This window comes from Verticillium nonalfalfae (assembly GCF_003724135.2).
Source record: "Verticillium nonalfalfae strain VnAa140/NRRL 66861 chromosome Unknown scaffold_5, whole genome shotgun sequence".
NCBI lineage: Eukaryota > Fungi > Ascomycota > Sordariomycetes > Glomerellales > Plectosphaerellaceae > Verticillium > Verticillium nonalfalfae.
Window position 1 is genome coordinate 120206 of NW_021167230.1, and position 21423 is coordinate 141628.

General features: G+C 53.4%; 7 protein-coding genes across 7 annotated transcripts; 5 read left to right on the top strand and 2 right to left on the bottom strand.

Moving 5' to 3' along the window:
* Positions 1–632: 632 nt before the first annotated feature.
* On the top strand, positions 633–1331 carry D7B24_006709 (uncharacterized protein; the record flags this gene model as incomplete). The annotated part of the gene is made up of 4 exons (XM_028640833.1): positions 633–645; positions 698–826; positions 878–1061; positions 1130–1331. The coding sequence occupies 4 exons, from the start codon at positions 633–635 to the stop codon at positions 1329–1331; spliced, it is 528 nt and encodes a 175-aa protein (XP_028498799.1).
* A 107-nt stretch (positions 1332–1438) lies between these two features.
* On the bottom strand, positions 1439–2572 carry D7B24_006710 (uncharacterized protein; the record flags this gene model as incomplete). Its single annotated transcript, XM_028640834.1, has 1 exon — positions 1439–2572. The coding sequence occupies one exon, from the start codon at positions 2570–2572 to the stop codon at positions 1439–1441; it is 1134 nt and encodes a 377-aa protein (XP_028498800.1).
* Positions 2573–3649: 1077 nt separating this feature from the next.
* On the top strand, positions 3650–7497 carry D7B24_006711 (uncharacterized protein; the record flags this gene model as incomplete). The annotated part of the gene is made up of 10 exons (XM_028640835.1): positions 3650–4203; positions 4506–4686; positions 4741–4758; positions 4831–4864; positions 5043–5208; positions 5368–5446; positions 6059–6731; positions 6790–7068; positions 7129–7395; positions 7484–7497. The coding sequence occupies 10 exons, from the start codon at positions 3650–3652 to the stop codon at positions 7495–7497; spliced, it is 2265 nt and encodes a 754-aa protein (XP_028498801.1).
* Positions 7498–11758: 4261 nt separating this feature from the next.
* On the top strand, positions 11759–12383 carry D7B24_006712 (uncharacterized protein; the record flags this gene model as incomplete). Its single annotated transcript, XM_028640836.1, has 2 exons — positions 11759–12093; positions 12152–12383. 2 exons carry the CDS (start codon positions 11759–11761, stop codon positions 12381–12383), a joined length of 567 nt encoding a protein of 188 aa, XP_028498802.1.
* Positions 12384–13483: 1100 nt separating this feature from the next.
* D7B24_006713 (uncharacterized protein) lies at positions 13484–16597 on the bottom strand (the record flags this gene model as incomplete). The annotated part of the gene is made up of 4 exons (XM_028640837.1): positions 13484–15163; positions 15229–15324; positions 15844–15899; positions 16537–16597. 4 exons carry the CDS (start codon positions 16595–16597, stop codon positions 13484–13486), a joined length of 1893 nt encoding a protein of 630 aa, XP_028498803.1.
* Positions 16598–17223: 626 nt separating this feature from the next.
* On the top strand, positions 17224–18560 carry D7B24_006714 (uncharacterized protein; the record flags this gene model as incomplete). Its single annotated transcript, XM_028640838.1, has 4 exons — positions 17224–17394; positions 17446–17550; positions 17648–18018; positions 18083–18560. 4 exons carry the CDS (start codon positions 17224–17226, stop codon positions 18558–18560), a joined length of 1125 nt encoding a protein of 374 aa, XP_028498804.1.
* Positions 18561–19884: 1324 nt separating this feature from the next.
* On the top strand, positions 19885–21373 carry D7B24_006715 (uncharacterized protein; the record flags this gene model as incomplete). Its single annotated transcript, XM_028640839.1, has 3 exons — positions 19885–20703; positions 20768–21007; positions 21059–21373. The coding sequence occupies 3 exons, from the start codon at positions 19885–19887 to the stop codon at positions 21371–21373; spliced, it is 1374 nt and encodes a 457-aa protein (XP_028498805.1).
* Between the last annotated feature and the right edge of the window lie 50 nt (positions 21374–21423).

Below are 21423 nucleotides of genomic sequence, written 5' to 3' on the forward strand. Positions count from 1 at the left end.
GTTCAGCTGCCATGCCCTGGTGCCGCCATCACTGACTAGCTCAGAGCCTGGGGGAGCGCAAGTGGCGATGCCGATGTGCCGGACGCGGACCCGACCCACGCATGCAACACGTCAGCCTCCCATGCGCGCTGCGCGGCGTGAGGCTCAACACCAACCAACCCAGGCTCGCCACCGGAACAGACTCGGCACCCTATCCGAGAAGAAGGGGTCCCTTTTCAGCTCGATGCTGCTGCTTCTTAGCACCTCTCGACTCGACTCGGCCGCGATGTGGTTGCTGCTGCAGGGCTAGCCTGGGTGCCAACATGCGTCAGTTCCCGGTGCCGTGTGGTTGACGCGTCCCCCCTCTCTGCGCTGTTACGACTTGGACGTGGAGGCGTGATGGGGCGCTCCGTCGGCAGCCCGTGAAAGCTTGTTTCGCGCCAGCGAGGCTTCGGGAGGGTATCCGGGGACCTGTAGGAGGGGCAGCTGTGGGCTGGCTGGCTTCGAGGAATAAGACCTCCATCGAGCCCGCGCATTCTGACTTTGGAAACCGAGTGCGCTCGTCTTCTTCCACTTGCCCCAATTGCTCACGCACTGCTCCCATCGTCTTCGTCATATACACGTTAATTGCCTTGATCAAGTCCTTCCCCACAATGTTCGGATTCGGTTCGTCATCCGCTTTAACCCATGTCCTGGAGCTGTTCTAATGTGCAGACAGACGAGGCCAAAGACAACTACGACAACGCCTACGGCGGCAACCATGAGTCCAGACTCAGCCATGAGGTCGTCGCCGGCGGCGCTGCCTTTGGGGCGATGAAGCTTTTCGAGGACAGGCAGCGCAAAAATGGTATGCATTGTCCCCTCACCACAGGCACAGGCCGTGGCTGACAAGACACAGGAGAGCCCGTCCACCACGCATTCGCCAAGGAGCTGCTCGCGGGCTTCGCTGGTGCCGAGGTTGACAAGCTCGTCGAGACCAAGGGGCTGGACTACATTGATAGGGAAAAGGCCAAGAGGCATGCAGAGAGGCAGGCTGAGAGCCTCTATGACAATCAGTACGGCGACATGGAGCAGTACGACCCGTAAGTTCATGTCCCCGCTGCATCTGTGTGAGATTTGAGTATTTGCGGGAGCTGACGGAGACGTCTAGGCGTGAACGCGAACCGCATCGTCACATTCGGGAGGATAGGGGGTATGGCGGTGGCAGCGGCTACGGCCAAGACCAGGAGCAGGGTTATGGCCAGAACCAGAGCCGTGGGTACGATCAAAACCAAGGGTACGGCCAGAACCAAGGGTACGATGATAGACGTAACGAGGAAAACAGGGGCTATGAGGAGAACCGCAGGTGGTAGGAGTCTGTCCACAAGACTTGGCTCATACGCAGAATGTCGTGAAAGCGAACGCCTGAGAATATCATTGCGCGTGGTATCAGCTATGTTACAGAGATCATGAAGCCTTCTTAAACCAGCCCAGCCTCGATGGCCTTGGCACCCTGCGGAGCTTCGACAGCATTCGAATTCGCTGACGACGTCTGAGGCAACTGCCCTCCGAGAACCCTCTCAAAGACGGCCTCCCTCTCCTTCTGCAACGCCAGTCTTGTGCTCTCGAGAATCCCCTCCTTCTCCCTGAGTTCGTTCTCAAGTGCATTGAGTCGACTCTTAGCATCCGAGCCCAGCTGGTTCATGACAGTAGCACACTTGCGAACAGACTCCCTGCTGGCCTTGATCTTGTCGTGGAACTGCATGTCGGTGAAGATGTTGTCGAAAAAAACATCCGACATGATGTTGCCCTGCGCGATGTCGACGTCCGGCAAGTCGCCGACGAAAGGGCTCATCCTTTGCGCGCGCAGCACCTGCATCCTGGCCTCGGCCACAGCCTGCTCCGCCTTGCGCAGGCTACTCCGCTCCATGGCGTCGGCCATGGAGCCGCCGCCGAACATGTCCATGCGCGAGTGGCTCAGTGCGCTCTCCATCTTCTCGAGCGCGTACTTGAGCTTCTGCATGCCCTGCGACAGCAGCTGAATGACGTGCTGCTCGGCTTCGACCTTGCCGCGGTGCTCATGGTACGCCTGCAGCGCCTGGTTGCCGTCCTGCTCTTTGCGGTCCTCCTCGGGGAATCCTTGCGTCGGGCCCGCAAAGATGCCGCCGTATAACTCATCGAGCGCGCGCTGCGCGTCGCGGTGCCGCGCGACCTGCTGCTCGAGGTCGGTCTTGACCTGTTGCGCCTGGTCTGTTTGCTCCTTGAGCGAGTCGTGCAGGCTCGTCTCGCGCTGCGCCGCCTGCAAGACGTCGAAGTACTCGCGCTCCTCCTTGGCCGCCTTGTCGGCGAATTGATTTGAGCGACCGACGGCCTTGTGCAGGAAGCGGCGCGTCACGCTGTCGCGGTACTTTTCGTGATCCTTGAGCTCGGACTCGCGGCGGCGCTCCAGATCGCGGCAGCGTTTGACCGAGGACTGTAGCTCGGTCGTGAGGTCCTGGAGGAGACGGGTCTGCTGGAGAAGTGAAGGTGGTGCGTGGTCTGTCTCGCGCAGGATCGAGAGGAGCTCGCTGTTCTTTGACGCGGCGGCCTCAATCTGACTTTGTATGGAGGTCATGATGACTTGGATTGCCTGATAGGTATAAGTGGGAAATGTGCGTGAATAGCGTAGGACAATGATCTAGTGAGTAGTGGGTGGTGAATATGAATGTGCAGGATATCTCCAAAGTGACCTCGGCCAGGGGAGGGGCACTCTTCTCCTTTAACTGTCCCTCTACCTCGTCAATTGTGAGGCCATCTGGGTGATACCAATAGCCGTGGTGGTGCTCACGGGGCGAATGCTACGGCCACTGATGCCTGTGATGTCAGCAAACGTCGTTGGTTACCTCTGCGGCACAGTAGATGTGACCCAACGACATGCATTCAAATGAGCCTATTGGAACAAATCGCCAGTTGGAGGGGGTGGGATCTGCAGGATTCGATACTGCGCCACGTCCCAAATCCCCCGAATTCCAGAAATTTAGGCTCCTAGCCCGGATGTTGGCCCATCAGGGCCCTGGGACACAGCGTAATATACACAGCCTTGTGGGCCGCCGAGCAACGCCGGCCGGGTCATGTGTGCTGTGCATCAACCCTTTGGCTGGGTCGCTTGGGGGCGATGAACGTGTTTTCTGGCCTTGGCGTCGGGGCCTATCTGCTGGAAGCTGCCTGGCTGGGACTACATTCGGCGTACTGTCTTCTAGGGCATGACACCTAAAGGCGAGCCGCTAGATCGAGTTGTTCTGATAGCTTTCTTGTCGAGATACATCTCACACCTGGTGCTTGATACAGGGCAGCGCTCTGTAAGCTCAAAAGAGAGTAGTAAAACATTTCCAACAATGACCGGAATGATGCATTACAGGCTTGGACGTGTCCTTTGTCGAGGCTCTCATTTTCATAAGGCGTTGATTCGAGCCTCCAGACAAAGAACCGTACCTCGAGGTGCCATTTCTTTGGGCTTCAAACAAGGGCTGCCTCTCTTTCATTCTCGTCGCAGAAATTTATAAACGTGAACTTCTGACACGACAGGACTCGGATTGAACTCAGGAAGCCTTTGCATTTCCGTCATCTCTTGACACCAACCACCGACCGTCTATGGCCTTGAGCGTTCACGTAACGACTCCTTCAAACATCTATCGGCTCGAAATTCACCGAAATGCCTTTTGGGTACAGGACTGTGGCGGCGAGTGACTCGCCCTGGGACCGGGAGTATGAGACTGCAACAGACAAGGTCTTCATCCCACCAGGACGGTCAGCCATGGACCCGGCCTTCCCCCCAATGGACCCACGGACACTTCATCCCCTGACCGCAGACCATCAGAATGTCTTGGACATTCATCATCCTATCCCTATGGACAAGCCTTCGCCACCTGAATTGGACGCGTTGTTTTACTCGGAAAGTTCTCAGATGACGGACTTCTTGGGTCTGCGAACCTTTGAGGCCGCAGCACTCCATAATCCCGCCTGGAGCCAGAACCGATTGGAAGAGGTCAGCGTGTCTGTCAACGAGAGCAGCTGGCTGAAGGTTTTTAAAAAGATACGGTGGTGTTCATTCGAGAGACCCATTATAGAAACCTCACCAGGATTGGCTGCAGCTGGATTTGGCATGGCTGACGATTGGAGCGTGGATAATCCAGCCGTCTGGGGTCCGTTGTCCACGTCAATTGAGTTGGCCAACCGCATCATTCTACAGTCCTTCAAGACACCATGGTAAGTTGTCAAAGAGATTGACCCTTCGATTGTGTTGGGTGGGTTTAAGCATCATAATTGCTCACTATGTTGCAACGAAGGATGCAGGCGCTCTTAACGCCAGAGAATTGGGTCACACAGTTTCGTGACATTCAAGACGCCCGCCGACAGTTCCCAGTGGTACCGAATGCTCCAGTGCCCGTGTTCTTCCTGGATCAAAATCGGCCAGACAAGACAGAAGAGCAGTGCAAGCAATATGTTCAGGGTCTTTTTGCGACACAAAAGCCACTGTGGCATTTGTATGCTGACACGGATGACCGTAGCAGGGTCTGGATGGGATTTGCAAGTACCAACGCAAGACCAGATCTTGTTTCAGATTCGGGATTCGGTTACTATGTCAATCATCTTGCTGCCTTCGTCGATGTAGAACCGTTACGGACCATGTTGAACCCCAACGCTACGTCGCATTCTCGCTACATCGCGAGAGCCATGTTGGCTATTACAGTATGTCTCTCCGTGCTCCTCACAGCTGCCATTTTTAACACGGTAATCTTCCAGATAAGCCATGAACTCATGGTAAGTACAAAGTAGTTCTTATGCGTACTCAGGGAGATATGCTTTAGTCCATACTGATGAACCACGCCACAGCACATATTGATCCTTCAAATCTTTAAGCTGAAAGGTTGGTCGGCTGGCCGCGAGCAAATGGTGAGGCTCATTGGAGATACAATCCTTGAAAGAAAAGAAAATTAACAGCAGTGCTCTCTAGTTCTTCAATGGAGAACGTATGGCCGAGTTGGGCCACTCCTTTATCCATAATTTCTTCGGAAATGCTGTTGAAAATGCACCACTGAGACTAGGAAGATACATGTCATTGCGCGGACCCGTGGCCGGCTCTGGACCCTTCTTCAACGCGTACTCGACCTTTTTCCCCGAATTTCACATCTCGATGAACGGCTTCAGTGCCATTGTACACGTCGTCCCCGATCAGCCAGCAGACCCTCTGGCATACAGGAAGGATACAAAGTACACACAGCCGGTGTTTTGGTTTCGTTCCCTGAGCGATCCCATTTTCTGGAACACCCATGTCAGAAACTTTGGCCAGCCGGCCTTACAATGCCCACTCTTCCTGCCAGGGACTGTAGTAACGCCGACTGATATGAACAAATATTACGAACACACCAGATGGGATGTTGCTGCCGCGAACTTGATGACAGCCAACTTTCAGAACGACATGCAGACGGCACGCGCCGACCTCAGCCTGGTGCGTCACGCCGTAGCGACGTGGCGACCATGGCATCACCGAGCTCATGCTCAGTGGGCTGCAACCGTATACAGTCACGAACAATGGCGGGGCCACCTACATGACATGGTGGATTGTTTCCAACCCCCAATTGCAGGCATCGCCGGGCCACTAAAGGAACACAAGGCTGCGAATTTCGTGGCCAAAGTGACGGCCCCATGGTTTAGACAATACGTCGCCAGTTGGCAGGCGTATCCGCAACCTCACTGGCTGGGGCATTTCCCAGACTTCGAGACCTTGCACCATTGTAAAAGGGCCAAATCCTTCTTCTATCAATCTATAGCGTTTCTCGTCGATGCAGCTCTCGCTCCCAGGGATCAAGAGATCGGTTTTCAGGATCCGCCGCTACCTCCAGCGCCTCCCAGAACCTGGCGGCGAAGCGGGAACAAGCCCAATCCGGTTGGCTACGACCCGATCGCATATCACGAACAGCCCGCTCCAGAGCAGTACACTATCGAACCCAGACACCAGCCAAACAATCAATTTACATCAGAGATCCGAATCCGCGCAAGAAACATTGAACTAGCGTACCGGTGCTACTGTATGTACCGGTGGTTCTTCCTGACAACCCAGCCTCTCGACGTCGCGTTCTTTGCGCAGTTGAACTCGCACAAGGCTCAGATGGTCGCTATTCAGCAGCATCTGGTCTCACATCCGAATGCTCCCCAGCCTTTGATCCCCTTCACTTTCCAGTTACCGCCGTACACCGAGACGGCGCAGTTTCGCGCTGAAAGCTTCAACGTCTTGACGATGACGAAGATGCTGGAACTCAACCCATTGCGAGCTGTGCAACATCTTTTACAGCCTGGCCAGGACATTTTCCAGGAGTGGCTTCAATTGCCTCAAGATACAGTACTGCAGCCTGCCCATGCACAGCTGGCGCGGACTGTGGAAACCCGCGGTCTCGAATATTTCACACTGGGCAGGCTGTACGACTTGCGTGTTCAAGAAAAGAGTGTCCTCGTGCTGGTTCTTTTTGATTCGGAGATCGATATTTTCGAGCTGGAAGATGTCATGCAGGTATTAACGATGACGGCTGACGAGGTGCGCGATGAGATGGAGCCATCCGCCTACGGACACGTTCTTAATAAGAATGTCAGTGACGAGTTCTACGCCAAATCACATGGAATTCTGCCATTAGGACGGGTAGCTCAGTGGCTACGCGAGGAGGATGTTGCCATTCGCGATGGCAAGGAGGGCCGCCCTCACTGGATCACAGCGGCTGGATTTGTCTATGATTTGACAGGTTCGCCTCCCCCCTAAACTTTCTCTTCATGCAACCGAAAACATCTGACGCCTTACAGACTTGAAAGAACTGGCTTCAGAAAGCCAGTCGAACCTCGTGGAGACACTGATGAGCGCCCCTGGGAGCAACCCGATGCCGCGTGTCTTCCTTGGGGATCACGACTTCGACGATGCACTGGCACTGATAGAGCCTTTAAAGATTGGAATGACCCTTCCGTTCGGATTGGCTGATGAATCTGGCTCGAAAGATGTACTTACAAATCGTGAAATTGGATGGAATCAATTTCCTCAAACACGACAGTACATCCAGATCCATGAATATGTCTACGACATCACTGGTATGCTATAGTATACCGCAAGTTCGACTCACGTAATCCATGCTGATGAAAATTTGACAGACTATGCCCAATGGCACCCTGGAGGCACAAAGATTTTGGCCCATGCTGCCGGGACCAATGCTTCAACCATTTTCGAGGAGTACCATTCTGAGAATGGAAAAGACCTTTTGGAAGCCATTAAAGGCCTGCGGGTAGGGCGTATTGTATCATCTCGTACTCGCTACGAAAAACTCTCTACAACCGAAATTCGTATCCAGGACAAGATCTTCGATATTGCGCCCCTTCGGGAGACAGAAGCGGAGCTATTCGTTGCTCTCAAATCCTACTGTGGCAAAGATGCTTCGAAGAAAGTCCTCGCGATGGAGCCCAGCATCGAGCCATCAGAGACACACCCGTTGTTGCTAATATCCAACAGCAAGCCAGAGCTAATCGTCGCGAAAATAACGCCCGGCATGAAAGACCTGCCTCTAATGAGCGAAGCTGAACTGGTGATGCATGACGGCGACATGTGCTATGGTCGTCATGGGTTTGCGGCGTCATATGTGGCTTATGACGGCGCTGTGTTTGATGTTACAACACTGATGCAATACGATCCACGTCCTTTTACCGATGTTCTAGCCAGGTACCTCGGTAACGTTATCATATCAGGTGCACAAGAAGTTCGACTCGGGCAACTATTGCAACAATATTTTCCGTTCCGAATTGTCGCCAGGCTCGCCAAGTATGATGAGCCCCTTGAATCACTGGCTTCAGAAGTAGTCCGGTGGCAAGGGCATCGAGACTGGCCACCGACATACGGCGAGCTGAAAAACTACCTATTGCGTGAGGATGAGACGAAACAAGCCTCCTCACCAGCGGACAAGAAAGGCAAAGAGATATCAGAGCTGAGGAGCCCATATAATGCTCCAGAACATAACATCGTCCAGGAAGATCCGAAGCCGGAACAAGAAAAGCGCTTACCGGGAGAGCCATGGAATATTTCGTCGGGGAGGGCCATGAAACTACAAGAGCTTGGACCGGTGGCTTTGAAAAAGTTGCAAAAGCAACTAATGGCGAGTCGTGGATCACAGTCAAAGACAAAGAGAGTGCGGGAAGAGGCCGTCCGATCGGGATCGCGACGGAAGAAACGCTCCTTTGAGTCAGAGTCTTGGGTGAGGGGTGAGCCCATGAAACGCGTCAGAGTTGCCTAGTCCTGTATTCCAAATCATGCGACGCGTCCGAATGCCGACATCATTCTTTGAGGCCCCCAAGCCTTTACCATTGGCTTAAATGATGCTGGTATGGAGAAACATTAGCTTCGCTGACCTCAAATTGCAAGTCCAAATGGTTCAGGGCGTGATACTATTCTCCCACGACTTTCATTGTAGTGAGTCTCGGACTGTGCGATATTTGCCAAAGAAACTTGTATAAGCAGACTGTGCAGCAGAAACCAACCACGTTCTATTGCAACAGCAAACTTCCGCAGTGAAGGATAGACGCCAAGCAAGGTACTTCTCCATCAGTAGAGCCACGGCAATACACAACAAGTAGTTGTGACCGGGTGCTCCGTCAATATGTACTCCCATGAATGACACCCGGTTTATGTCTATGGAAAAGCTGACTTCGAGAGTTACTTGCGTGCTTTGACCTCGTATGTCTGATAATTTACCCCATTGTGTAGGGCCTCCTTCGCCCGTATATTAGCTGTGAAGCGTGTAGTGTTCGACAACAAGCGAATGATAACGCTCTCCACTGCTGCAAGGAGTCAACACCCAGTTTTAATGGCCACTTGTCCTCCCAACATATGGCGCAACTCGATGCAGCCTAAGCACGTATCTCACTGCATTGAGATGACGGCCAGAAGAACCTGGATTGAAAGCGCTTGGTCGGGATGCGAGCACACAGGTCAGCTCAAGTCATCTTCGTTGTGGGGTGCCACACACTGTGTCCGAGACTTCACAACTTCCCAGGCTTTCAGATGATGGGCCAGAGCGTGTCGGGGCCTAGGCTCTGTGCAAAAGACAACCATGGTCGAAGGATCTGTCGTTGAGGAATGAGATTACGATCTCGGGACGGCCCCTGATTCTGACGCGGCCAGGCACTGGAGATGAGAAATCGGCTAAGACATGCATGCATGGCAAAACATGGGCCAGGACATTTGTCCCTCCCTTGATCATGTTGTAGCTCGTTTACCGCAAAAGTCCGGGTCCACGGAGAATAGTTGAGATCATCTGCATGGGCCAGGCCGAGCTCCGATACATCCGAATCACAAGAGTTACATCACCACTGGAATTGCAGTCGGTGAACTGACTTTGCTAGGCACAGAGAGGCTTCCAACCACTTTCAGCCACTTGCTCTGGGCTGAAATCCCCACCTAAGTAGGTGGCAAGCTTAGTTATGCTTATTGGCACTTGAACTAGCGCCTTTTCTCTCGCGGTGTTAGCAGCGTGTTAGCATACTGACAACATTGATTCGTCATGCATGCCATGGCGGCCGGCGGAAGGAGTCTGTGACGAGGAATGGAAATAAAAATGATCGGAGGGGGGAGAAAGATAACCACGTTGGATCAGTCTCCACCAGTGGAATGGAGATGGAGCAAGTCATCACGTGGTCATAATTCTTTGGGCAACAAGGGCATCCTTTTCCGTTGTGAAGTGGAGGTTGTAGATGAACTCTGACGAAGTGTCATTCGCGGGGTACGCTAAAAGACCGCAATTAACCTTGGGCCAGGCGGGTCTGTAGAGGCTACGATTGTCGATCAGTGACATGACCCCGATCTGGTAAATGATCGAAGCAGGGATGTGGAGCTCGCTAGGTTCGAGGTGTCATTCGTCTGTTGAGTACATCCCAGGCCTGGTCGTCGAGGCGCAGCCCACGGGAACTTCGCTGGCCGCTGGTTCCAGCGACTGAATTAATCATCTCGAACGAGCAGAGAGCGCAAAGTTTTAGCTCCGAAGCCGAACACCCTCGGAGCTGTGTCTGATCAAGGTTGATGACGACAGAATGCCTTGGCAATGGCCAGATCAACCGCGCCGCTTTCGCAAGGGAGTCAAGCTGCTGGGCAAAGGTCGGCCAATGTGCACCCGAGTCTTGGGCGACTCTTGGCAGAACGGGCCCTTGCATCACTGTTTACCAAGTCTGGGATTCAAGCGCCTAGGCGGCAAAACAGTGTACATAGTATGAGACTTTTCGATTAAATGGGATTTGTGGAGTCACTATTCATCTACCAGGGCTCGTTCCTCCACGGAGTCCATGGAGACCCTTCGCAGACCGAGATGTTGGAGCTGCCATGAAGTGGCCAGGCATGTCCTCTGGCACCTGGCCGGGTTTATTGCTTTCTGAGCGGACGACAAGCTCGGACTAGGCAGGGACCTTCGTAAGTATCCGTGCATCTAGATAGGGACATAGCCGCTTGGCTTGACACTTTGTACGTCGATTGATGATCCGTCATTTCCCCAGTAAACACAGCCACGATAGCAAGTACGGGCCCGAAAACAAGATTGGTGGAAGAGCAACAAGATGGTGGGTGTCAGGCTGGTCTGGTTGATAGAATGTGGGAATTTGTCCATGAAACATCTTGGTCAAAACCTGGGGAATAGTGATGAGGACCACACGTGCGCACAGGAGCTGGACAATGTCTGCCTTTGGCATGGAGCTTCTTGAGCTCAAAAGGTGTAATCCTGTGGATGATCGTATGCCAAGCCGTCGGGCCCAATAATTGGGAGGCAATCGGATGAAGTTTAGGTATAGCTCCCACGCTAAGATGGCGGCTGATGGCACATCCGGGACATTGATCCACTGTGAGAGATCGACAAAGTGCAGGACTCCTAGGACCAGTACTCGATTAGGCACTTGCCAAGAGGCTATGCCTCGCGTCCAACTCTATCCGTTCGTTCGACTGGGTGCGTCTGACGAATTGCTGCTCTTCTTGGTGACTTGAATACTTGCCCTGATGAAGCCTTCTCGCCAGGTCTTCTACTTTTTACTGCGCAGCCTGCGAGCCTGGTGACCGTTGGCTGACGACAGGGGCCAAGACACCAGCCCATGGCGTCGATCGCGGAAAAGCATCTTAAATTTCGGACTATCAGGCTTGGCCTCACTGATACGAAGGCTTGCCAACACACAGAAGGGATGCAACCGGAGCTTCCCAAGCCCCTGGATCACTCCGTGGAGCCAATGGAATGCATCGAAATGAGCAGGGAGGGACTACGATGCCAGAAAACGACATGCGGCTTTAGACTCCTTCGGTTGTCTCTGGGCCCCATCTTTACCAACGACCAACCATGATGAGGCAAAAGGGGTGACCACAGCGTCCATCAGCCCGTCGGAGTCGTTGTGTCCCGTCGAACGCCGAGCTTTTGATCCACCCTGCCGGCACCTAATCTGAAATCTGCCGACTTGCAGGCGGCGTAGTGTTGTTGTTCGAGAGGACCGCGGAGAGCCACCGGAATGACGACGAGGATGAGGACGCTCGCTCTTGGCTCCCGTCCATCACAGGGCACTTGCGATCCTGGTCTTCTGTGATTCCTGCGGGATGATGCATGGCGTATCAAGCGGTTCCTCTAGCGATCTATATAATGAGGGCGAACGCCAACTACTACCGCTAATCTCTCATCTCATCAGTCACATAATCATCAACTAGCCAACGACATATCTCAATCTCACAACACACTCTTTTACTGAAGACCCAAATATCAAACATCCCATCACAATGAAGTTCTCCGTCGCTGCTCTCGCCCTCGGCCTCACCGCCGTGATGGCCACCCCCACCAAGAAGATCATTCACAAGGGCGCTTCTGCTTTCCCTTTCGCCTTCACATCGACTTTCAGCGTCTATGCCACTCCCGAGGAGGTCGTCAACCCTGAAGGCGTCTACACCGGCGGTCTCAAGGGCTCCAAGTCCTGGTTCAACTTCGGCATCAACTCCCACGAGGATGTTATCTGCTACAACATCTCTGTCTCCGGCTTCCAGGGCGAGTACCAGTCCCCGGCCTTGACTGCCACCCACATCCACCAAGGTGCCAAGGGCAAGTCTGGACCTCCTAGGTATATTATTTATCCGCGTCCCTTGATTCACAACAACACATGGTCTAACGCGCTCCAGGGTCGTGTTCCCCGACCCCGAAGGTGAAGGCGACGTTCGAACCTCCATTGGGTGCATCAAGGGCCCCTTCGTCACTGGTGTCAAGCCTAACGGCGGCCCTGATGCTGGCGAGGGTTTCACCCTGAGCCGCATCGAGCAGAACCCTACTGACTACTACGTGGACATCCACTCCTCGTTGGCAGTTCCTGGCGCTGTTCGTGGACAGTTCAAGAAGGGTAAGGGTGACTGCTAGAATAAAGTCATCTACCCCACATGCTCTATGGTTGGCTTAGGATGTGTTATCACGCTGTGAGCTACACGGAACTTGACGAGTGTGTATACGGTAACCATTGTTCACCTTCTTACGCTTGAGCATTATGCTGAGCTACACTTAATGTTTATATTATGGATACAGATGATCGAAAAAAGCTTCTCATCATCAATGCCTCAAGGTCCTCCTCTAAAACCGTGATACGACAACATGTGAACACATACAGTTTACCCCCAGCGGGGTGAACGCCCTCGAGCTGACAACTTGGGATGAATTGCTACTCGTAGTCAGCGGGAATACTTAACAAGCAAAGCATGTGCCGAGACTCTTTGGCATACGAAAGATGGAGTCTCAACGGCTCCCAAATCTATCAATAGTGAGCTTAGGGTATTTCCCTCGTCTTCAAGAAAGTTACGAATTTTTCGAAATAAAAAGCACATCCACACAAGTTGCAGTCAAACTTTGCTTGCAACGGGTTTACTGAAATGCATACAGCCCCTTGGAAATGTCGTTTTTCTCGTTTTCTAGCACGTTTGCAGGCAAGCCCAAACTTTGGCAGTTGTCGTAAGCGAGTGAACCTGGCTGGCAACGCGTATTTCTGACCTCACACCGAGGCGCGTTTCCGCATAGCTTGGTTCTATAGAGGTCAAATCCCTCCATGGAAGAGACTTGGGAAGTTTTTGCCTCGATAATCGTGCAAGGAAGAATCGAGCACTTTTTAACGTCAAATCTAGGACCCTGCAGTTTACGCTCCTGATTCAAACCTCCCCGTTGAAAGGAAAACAACATGGGTCACTGATCTGCAACTAATGCTCCATTTCATCAGGGTTTCAAGGAGTTATGATTGCCGGAATTTGATACAAGATTTTGTTTCTTGACGTCAAACTGGTGCAAGAGGTCAAACACGCAGCCTTCACAGCTCAACTGACGGGTGGTAAATACAGGAGGGGTTTCTGCGAGCATAAACCTTTTGCTACACGACTGACAGCTCAACGAGATGCGAACGGGAAAGCTCATCAACGACTTGCAGGTACGTCATGAACCGACCCAAGACGCTCAAAAAGACAGCTCTGCACATGCGGTTACGCAGAAGCAATAATCTTGGCTGCGGCAACTTCAGCAATGCCATAAGCGGCTGTTTGGATGTGAGCCGAAGGGATAATGGGAATGATGCTGTTATCAACAACACGCAGGCCAGTGGTTCCGTAGACGCGAAGCTCAGCATCCACAACACCACCGTCCTTTCGGGGCAGCATGGCACAGGTACCAACAGGATGGTAAAAGCTGCCCATGGCCTTCTTCGCGAATGCGCGCCACTGCTCGTCGGTCTGGACATCTGGGCCGGGCTCAGTCTCGGCCTCCCAGGTTGCCTTGATGGGTGCAGTTTCGGCGATGCGGCGAGAGAATCTTGCGGCTTCCACAAGAGCAGTAAGGTCATACTCGTTGCTCAAAAACTTTGGGTCGATGATGGGCTTTCCACAAGGGCTCTGGGGGTCGATATGCACACTACCGCGCGAGAAGGGATGCATTACCGTGGACAGGAAGGTTACAAACTTTCCACCAGTGTAGCCAAAGGCGCCGACATAGTTGGCTTCGTAGATAACTTCCACCGAAGGGACCTGGGAGTTATTGAGGAACTGCAGCTTCTTGGCGTCGACAACGTTTTTACTGGAGCCGAAGACGTCAGTGGCAATCTTCTTGATCTTGGCCTCAATGCCGAGCTGCTTCCAGTTCATGAAGCCGTAGGCTGCAGTTGTATACTCGTATAGCGACTGTTTACCCTCCTGCCACTTTTGCAGTTCACCTGTGGCGTTGACCCCCGCGTTGTCAAAGATGAGGTTGTCGAACGAATCGATGCCATCCTTGAGTCGGTACGTGTTGGAAACGCGGATGTGGTCCTGGTAGTTTTCGCCCACACCAGGGAGGTTGACAAGGGGAGTGATGCCAGCGGCCTTGAGAACATTGGGCTGGCCAACTCCCGAGAGCTCAAGAATACCCGGGCTTTGGACGGAACCAGCAGAAACAATGACCTCCTTCTTGGCGGTGATGATGACACCACCGGGAAGGGTCACGCCGGTGGCCTGGTACGAACTCTTGCGCTTGACCAAAATGACCTTCTCAACCTGGGTATTTGTCTTGACAATCAAGTTTTTGCCAGCCAAAGGAAGGTAGCTGCTCGCTGAGTAAGATCGAGTGTGCCTTGTAACATCTATGTTGGTCGGCTGGAAGCCTACTCCAATGGGCTCACCACCCATGCTCTGGCGGTCGTTGATGTTGATGCCCAACTTGCTTACGGCAGGCTCCCAGAGCCTCAGCACAGGGTATACCACACGATTGTAGTAGTTGCGGATGGGCCCCTTGAAACCATGTCGGTCGTCGTCGTCGTCGGTAAAATTTTCCGACTTGGTCATGGCATTGATCATGGTGTTCCAACCCCATCCCTTGTTGCCGAACTCGGCCCAGGACTCGTACTCTGGCGCAGACGCGCGGTCGTAGCAAAGGTAGTTCATGGCAGACGAGCCGCCAAGAACCTTGCCGCGGTTCACAAGAACTGAGCGGCCATCAAGCGCCGACTGTCCTACCGTTGTGAAATTCCAATCGAGCTCAGACCCCAAGATTGACCCCCGGAAGCCAGGAACATTGATCCTGAGATCATCGGGAGCGGCAGGACCTGCTTCGACGAGCAAGATCTTCGATTTGGGGAGGCCCAAACTCAGACGCGTAGCGAGAGCGGCACCAGCAGTGCCACCTCCCACAACGATCTGCCACCCTGTCAGCGTGCCTGGAACGTGTCAAACCGCTCGAGCGGCACACAACCTTCACTTACGTAGTCATACGAGTCAGGCTCAGCAGAGACACTGCCACTTAGCGCAATGGCCGCAACAAGAGACTGTGAAAGCTTCATGACTGAAGGCGATGTTCGCTGGTTGGCAAATAGGTGCAGAAGGAACCAACGAGCTTGACGAGAGTCGCTTGCAAAGGAAAAGGTTCTTTACCTTCTTTGTGGGCGAGGCTTCCAGTGTTTATCAAGCATGGGATGGGGTAAAGACACCGCTTGCCGTTACAATCGTACGCGGAGCAACGACGGACATCGCTTCAAGCGTGCACGTTGCATTTGCCGAGCCTCCTGCAGATAGAGCCAATAGTGCTCGATCAATGGCTGGGTATGGCCTCATTCCGCAGGCGAACAGGCAACGGACGATACACAATGACCTTAATAAGCCCAAAGGGCCTGAACGCAGCCTGTATTCGCGACGAATCAACGTTGCAGCTCCACGCGAACGAATGCTCCTCGCCAATACTTCCGAGATTGCCGCATAAACGTGGGGCTCAGGCAGCCGGTAATGCTGCAGGAGACGGGCAGCTCTTCCTGTAGTCAGGGGCATTTTGACAGAATGCGTTGCATAATTGGAATTCGTTCCCTGTATCGCTACCGGATCACCTGCTTGGTCAGGAAGGAGACATTGGGCCATGAGGTGAGAGACTCAGGGCCTGCATCTAGACAAGGTCACAGCTGAAATAGCTGGCCGGACCTGTCACCGATGCCCCGAGGCCTTACGGAAAGTAACGGCAGGCGGCGGGGGAGTTCGACCAAGCTGGATCTAGCCTCTGGAAAGAGCATATGGTTAAGTCAAACCAGGGGTGCTGGATGGAAGTTCTCTGAGCTGCCTGTCGTCCAAGACCCTGCTGTGCTGGTGGATGACTCGCTCAGGGGGAACCTGGCTAGTCACAAATGGTGTCATTCATTTCGGCCCTTGCTGCAGCGGCTGTGGAAGCCGGTGTCCTTCCCCGGCCTTGAGTCTAGAAACAAGGGCGCCTGTCAGCGCTATGTTGCCAGGGTTGTACGAGTGAGCCAACCACTGCGGGGGTGGAGCAGCGTCAAGGGATCTGAACCAGGAAAGCTAGAAAGCTTGAAAAGCTGGAGCTGCGTCTGTGCGGAGATGGGTAGGCCGGCACATACGCCACATCACAGCCATGCCCTGCGCACGTATAGTGCAATGGCTTCAGGGTCTTGCAATCGCTTCTGTGTACCATGTATGCATCCGGAGCGGGACCCCTTTTCAACTACAGTATGCATTTCCATCACGAGAACTGACTCGTGGACAACAGCAAAGATGGAGAGGCGTGCACTGACCGATCATGTCATTGCTCTTCTCCGGAGCCTGCAAAAGCGTGCCTTCGGCAGGGGGCGGCATTTGTTGAGTCAGCCACTGAGGGGATTCGATAGCATCTTTGTAACATCAATCGCTACGCCGCGGAATGTTCCTGGACAACCTTGACGCCACGAAGACGTTCGTGGTAAAGTCGGCACATGGCGTACTAACTAATGCTGTGCTGAATTCATGAACTAAGGTAGGGGGGTCCCTCACGAAAGGCTTCCAACTTAATCACTGAGGATACCCAATACGCCTCTCAGCTGCTCCACAGTTGGCCTCGGAGGGAATGGACCGGCCGGAGGCCGCGGATGAAACCGTTGCTCAGGCCTTCTCAAGGCCTTCCAGACGCCGGAGATCCTGCAAAGACGTGGGTATTCTCTCCGCCTCCGCCTGTAGCGTCATCCTATCACTCACAGATCAATTATTTGCATCGGTCAAAGCGTAATTGCACAACGCATGGAAGACACCAACCCTTCGCATATGGGCTTTGTTGATCGAGGCCGAACCCTGTCGTCCCCGATGTCTGTCTGGTGTCCTTTGGAATTAAGCTACGTCCGATCCTCGTGGCTGTGTTCCATCAGGGTACATATACACCACCAGGTCCTTCCAGCCCTGCGTGGCCTTGCGAGTCTTCTAGCCCTTTTTTTCTGAATGGACAGTACGAAATGGCGGATCTGCCTGCTATCATCAGAACCGAGACGAGGGGGCCTATGGGCGTCGGTATAGCCGTGGGGTTCATATCGGCTTCTGTGCTTTGTCTTGCAGGTCGATTCTACACTCGTGGAGTGATTCTCGGATCCATCGGCAAAGATGACTGGAGCATACTGGTGGCAACCGTCAGTCTTGCCTGAGGCGTCTTTCTCTTCTGATGCTGACCTGCCGAGCAGATATTCGCTCTCGTCGACTCCATTGCCATTTGCTTCGAGGTAAAATATGGCCTGGGAAGACACTCCGAGAACGTCTCGGCTGCAGAAGGTGCGGAGCACCTAAAGGTCAGTGTCCTATCCACGAGCTTGGTCAAGGAGTCCGCCTCGATCTTGTACGGGTTGGTTATGGAGTTCAATGATGCTAACTTTCAGACGTACACAGTGGCTCTTGGTTGGTATCCTCAGCTATAATCTGGGTATTAACGTTGTGAAGCTGGGCTTCCTCTTCCAGTATCGACGAATCTTCGAACAACCAATAGTGCAGAAGGTGTGCTACTGGTTCATCATTTTCGTCTGCATGTGGACGTGCGTACAGGTTATTCTTCTGTCGCTCGCATGCCTACCGATCTCGTTCATTGTTCCCAGTATGGTCGGGAAATGCCTCGATACACTGCCCATCTGGTATTTCTCCTCCGGCATGAGTATGGCGACCGACATTATGATATTTTGCATTCCGATTCCTTCGGTGTTGAAACTTCAACTCCCTCTGAAGCAGAGAATGCTGGTTCTTGCTGTTTTCTGCCTCGGCTTCTTGTACGTCGTCCCACCTCAGCGTAGTCCTTTGCTATGCTTTTTGAAGCTAATGATAAGTCTTCAGTGTTTGCATCATCTCAATCTACCGCATGTTCACTCTTCGAACCGGAGTCATCAGTACCGACCCATCGTGGGATAATATTAGCGTCGCAATCTGGTCCTGCCTCGAACTCAATGTTGCCATCATTGCGTCTTCACTACCAACATTGCGCCCCCTTATCGCCCGTATTCTTCCAGGCGCTGGCCTCTCATCCGCGCGCAACTATCACAACACATACCATCGGTACGGCTCGGCATCGGCAGCGATGGCGCATACTGGCTTCCAGTCCACCGAGAGTAGAAGCCAGAAAATGCGTAGCACAAGCACAGAGGAGCTAGCGCTCGACGACTTCAGAACCGAGGGTCCTGCTACTAGTGTCCCAACTGGAATCCATTCCCACGTTTCTTCCGACACAAACAAGAGCTTCTACCTACAGGGCAATCTGGAGGAACACCGCATCGTCAAGACAACAGAGATATCAGTGGATGTACGCGAGCGATAGCGACTAGAAGATTCCTTATGCATACAATATTCCAAGGGTAGTGGGACACGCAGTGAACAATGCAACAACATTCCATACCACCGACACTTGGCTTGCAATTAGGTCAGACACCACGGCTTGAGACTGCGAACAATATCCGGCAACGGCATCCTTTCAGATCACCGGGTTTTCGACCATCAGGACTGGTGATTTGTCCGTGAAGTAATGTGCTATGTTTCAGCATCTACTTTCTGACACCTGCCATCTGATATCAGCGTCCCGGAACATGCCGAACAGCAGCTTTTCAGGCGGCAGCCATCGTTTTCGTGCCCTAAGATTTATAATGTCGGTAGGGGCAATGATCAAGATCAGTACAAAGGCCCGACCCGGCGTTTCACGAGGTAACCTCGCGTAGAAATCGTTTCATTTTGGTGGAGTCTTTCCCCGCATCTATTGTGTTAACCCAAAACGGGGGTGTTGACGCGACGAAGTGGTGAGGCTTCAACAAAGCCAATTGAGCCCACGCCATGGACACAGGTTTATGCCTCACATCCTGCCTGAAAATCGTTCCTCAGCATCTCCATATCGGTGGTGTGGCATCTCAAATAGGGATCCAATGCGTCATCACGAGGGCTTTCGAACTTGTTCACTCTCGTACACCGCCCTGTCAGGCAAAAGCTTCGCCAACCATTATCAAAGCCACACTCGTGCCATGTCATCGTGCGAACGCCTCTTGACAAGAATGAGCCCGGAGGCGTCTGCTATGGGCTGGGTGCGGCGCAGTCGATTCGTGAATAGCATCAGTCTGCATAAGGACAGTGATGGCGACTCTAGCTGAAGACGACCGACCTGATTCGAGGACGATTTCGCTTACCAAATAGCCAGACCCTTCGTGGCCAAGTCTTTCAAGGCTGAATTAAGCTTATGTCTTGGCAGCGCAATATGGTCACAGAACAAACGCCTTGGGATGGTTCTGTCTTAGTCCCTGCAGCCCGTGACCATCAGCCGCAGCTTTCAGCATCTTGAGAGACACAATGCGCCGCCACCAGGGACCCGGAACGCTCAATGCCGTACCTGGACCGAGCGCCACGATACTTTCATGAGCCGTAAGTGGACGAAGCTATCGCCGTCTAGCGCCTCAACATGCAGGTTTGCTTGGCAGCAGGCATCTTTGGTCGAGCGATAACATGTGGGCGCGATGGAATTTTATTCGACATGCCCTACGACGTGTACTGTATAAAAGTCGTCCTTGGGAACAGCAAGCCAGGCAATCGCATGTATCAGCCACGCTGATATTGCTTCTCTCGAAAGCCATCTTGTTCACCCCTCCCTTGTGTCTACCATAATGAGACAATTCATCAAATTGACCTTTGGCTTCCTTCTCCTTTTGGGGCTTCTCGTCTCGGCTCAGGAAGACTCCGCAGCCGTTTCGTCAGCTGGCGACGCGTTGTCTGTTGAGCCAACCCCTACGGACGTACCTGTCGACGTAACCTCCCCTGTCGTAACACCCACTCCGTCCGAAGAGCCAGTCGTCCCAGTTCCTGGCACAGAGTCTCCTTCGGATCAAGGCCCTGTAGATACACCGTCTTCTGTTGCCGGCGAAGTTTCCATCAGCGCGCAGTCGAGCCCCTTAGTCTCGTCTTCCGATCTCGTCGAGGCCTCTGCAACATCTGCCGACGAATCGTCTGCTACAGACGCATCAGCTAGCGCCACCCCGACTGAAGGCGAGGATGTCGGCGAAGCCGAAGAGTACGACTTCGAAGCACGCGAAGTGACTCCGTTGGAGAGTAGGCCCGATGTCGTCACGCAAGATGAGCTTCTGGCCGAGGCTGAGGCCAATCTACCCGTTATGGAGATCCCCGAAGAAGACGCCAGAGAGATTGCAGCCCTCGAGGCAAGCATGTTTGAACACTTTGTCAGAAACGACCCCGTCATCAACCCGGAGGACAACATCACGCTTCCTGAGTCTGTTTCGAATTGCGAGCTTGGGCTGGGCAAGCGAGACATGGCCGGCGGCTGGTCTGGCCAGTCGAATTCCAGGGTTATGAAGAGACAAGAGTGCAGACCGGTGACACGCCTGGATTGTGATCTTCACATCTGGCACATGCTGTCAGCCAGAGGTGCCAAGCGCCCTGATACTATTGAGACCAGGATCGAGGAGTCGGTACGTGTCATTCCTTGGATACCCTACTCTGCCAGCGTGTGAAGCTGATGCTGGCCAACCACAGGTGGCTTATCTCAAGTCAGTTTTTGAGCCTCGGGGTATTTACTTCAACCACGTCAGCACCAACTTCAGGCAGCCCGTCTCGACGACGGCCGATTGGAAAACGCTCAAGAAATCAGAGTCCAAGCTCGTCAAGTGGCAGACGGCCAGTCGCGCCGGCGATCACATGGCGCTGAATCTCTGGCTGGTGAACAATCTGGTCCCTGCGAGTGGTGTGGAAAAGCCAGGCGGAAACCTCATGGGAGTGCGTCTTGCTTGCCGCCTCCTGACCATTTGAAATGCTGACGAGACTTAGTATGCCACATTTCCTGAAATGAAGCGCTGGGCAACCGACGGAATCGTCATGCAGCAGTCTGCCATGGGAACGCCAGCGTCGACCTTTGTCCACGAGGTTGGCCACTGGCTGGGCCTGCGCCACACGTTCGGCAACAAAGTTGATGACGGCGAAACGGACTGCCTTGTGGGCGACGGTCTTCGCCGGACGACACACACGCGTGGAGACCGCAGCGTCATCTTTGAATGCCAGCAGCTCCCTTGCAACGAGGAGCGCGGCGTGATGCGCATCCCGAACTTTATGAGTGTAAGTCGCCAACCTGGATCACTTTCTTAAATCGCGAATGTCGCTGACAGGAGAGTAGTATTCGAGTTGCAAGGGCCAGC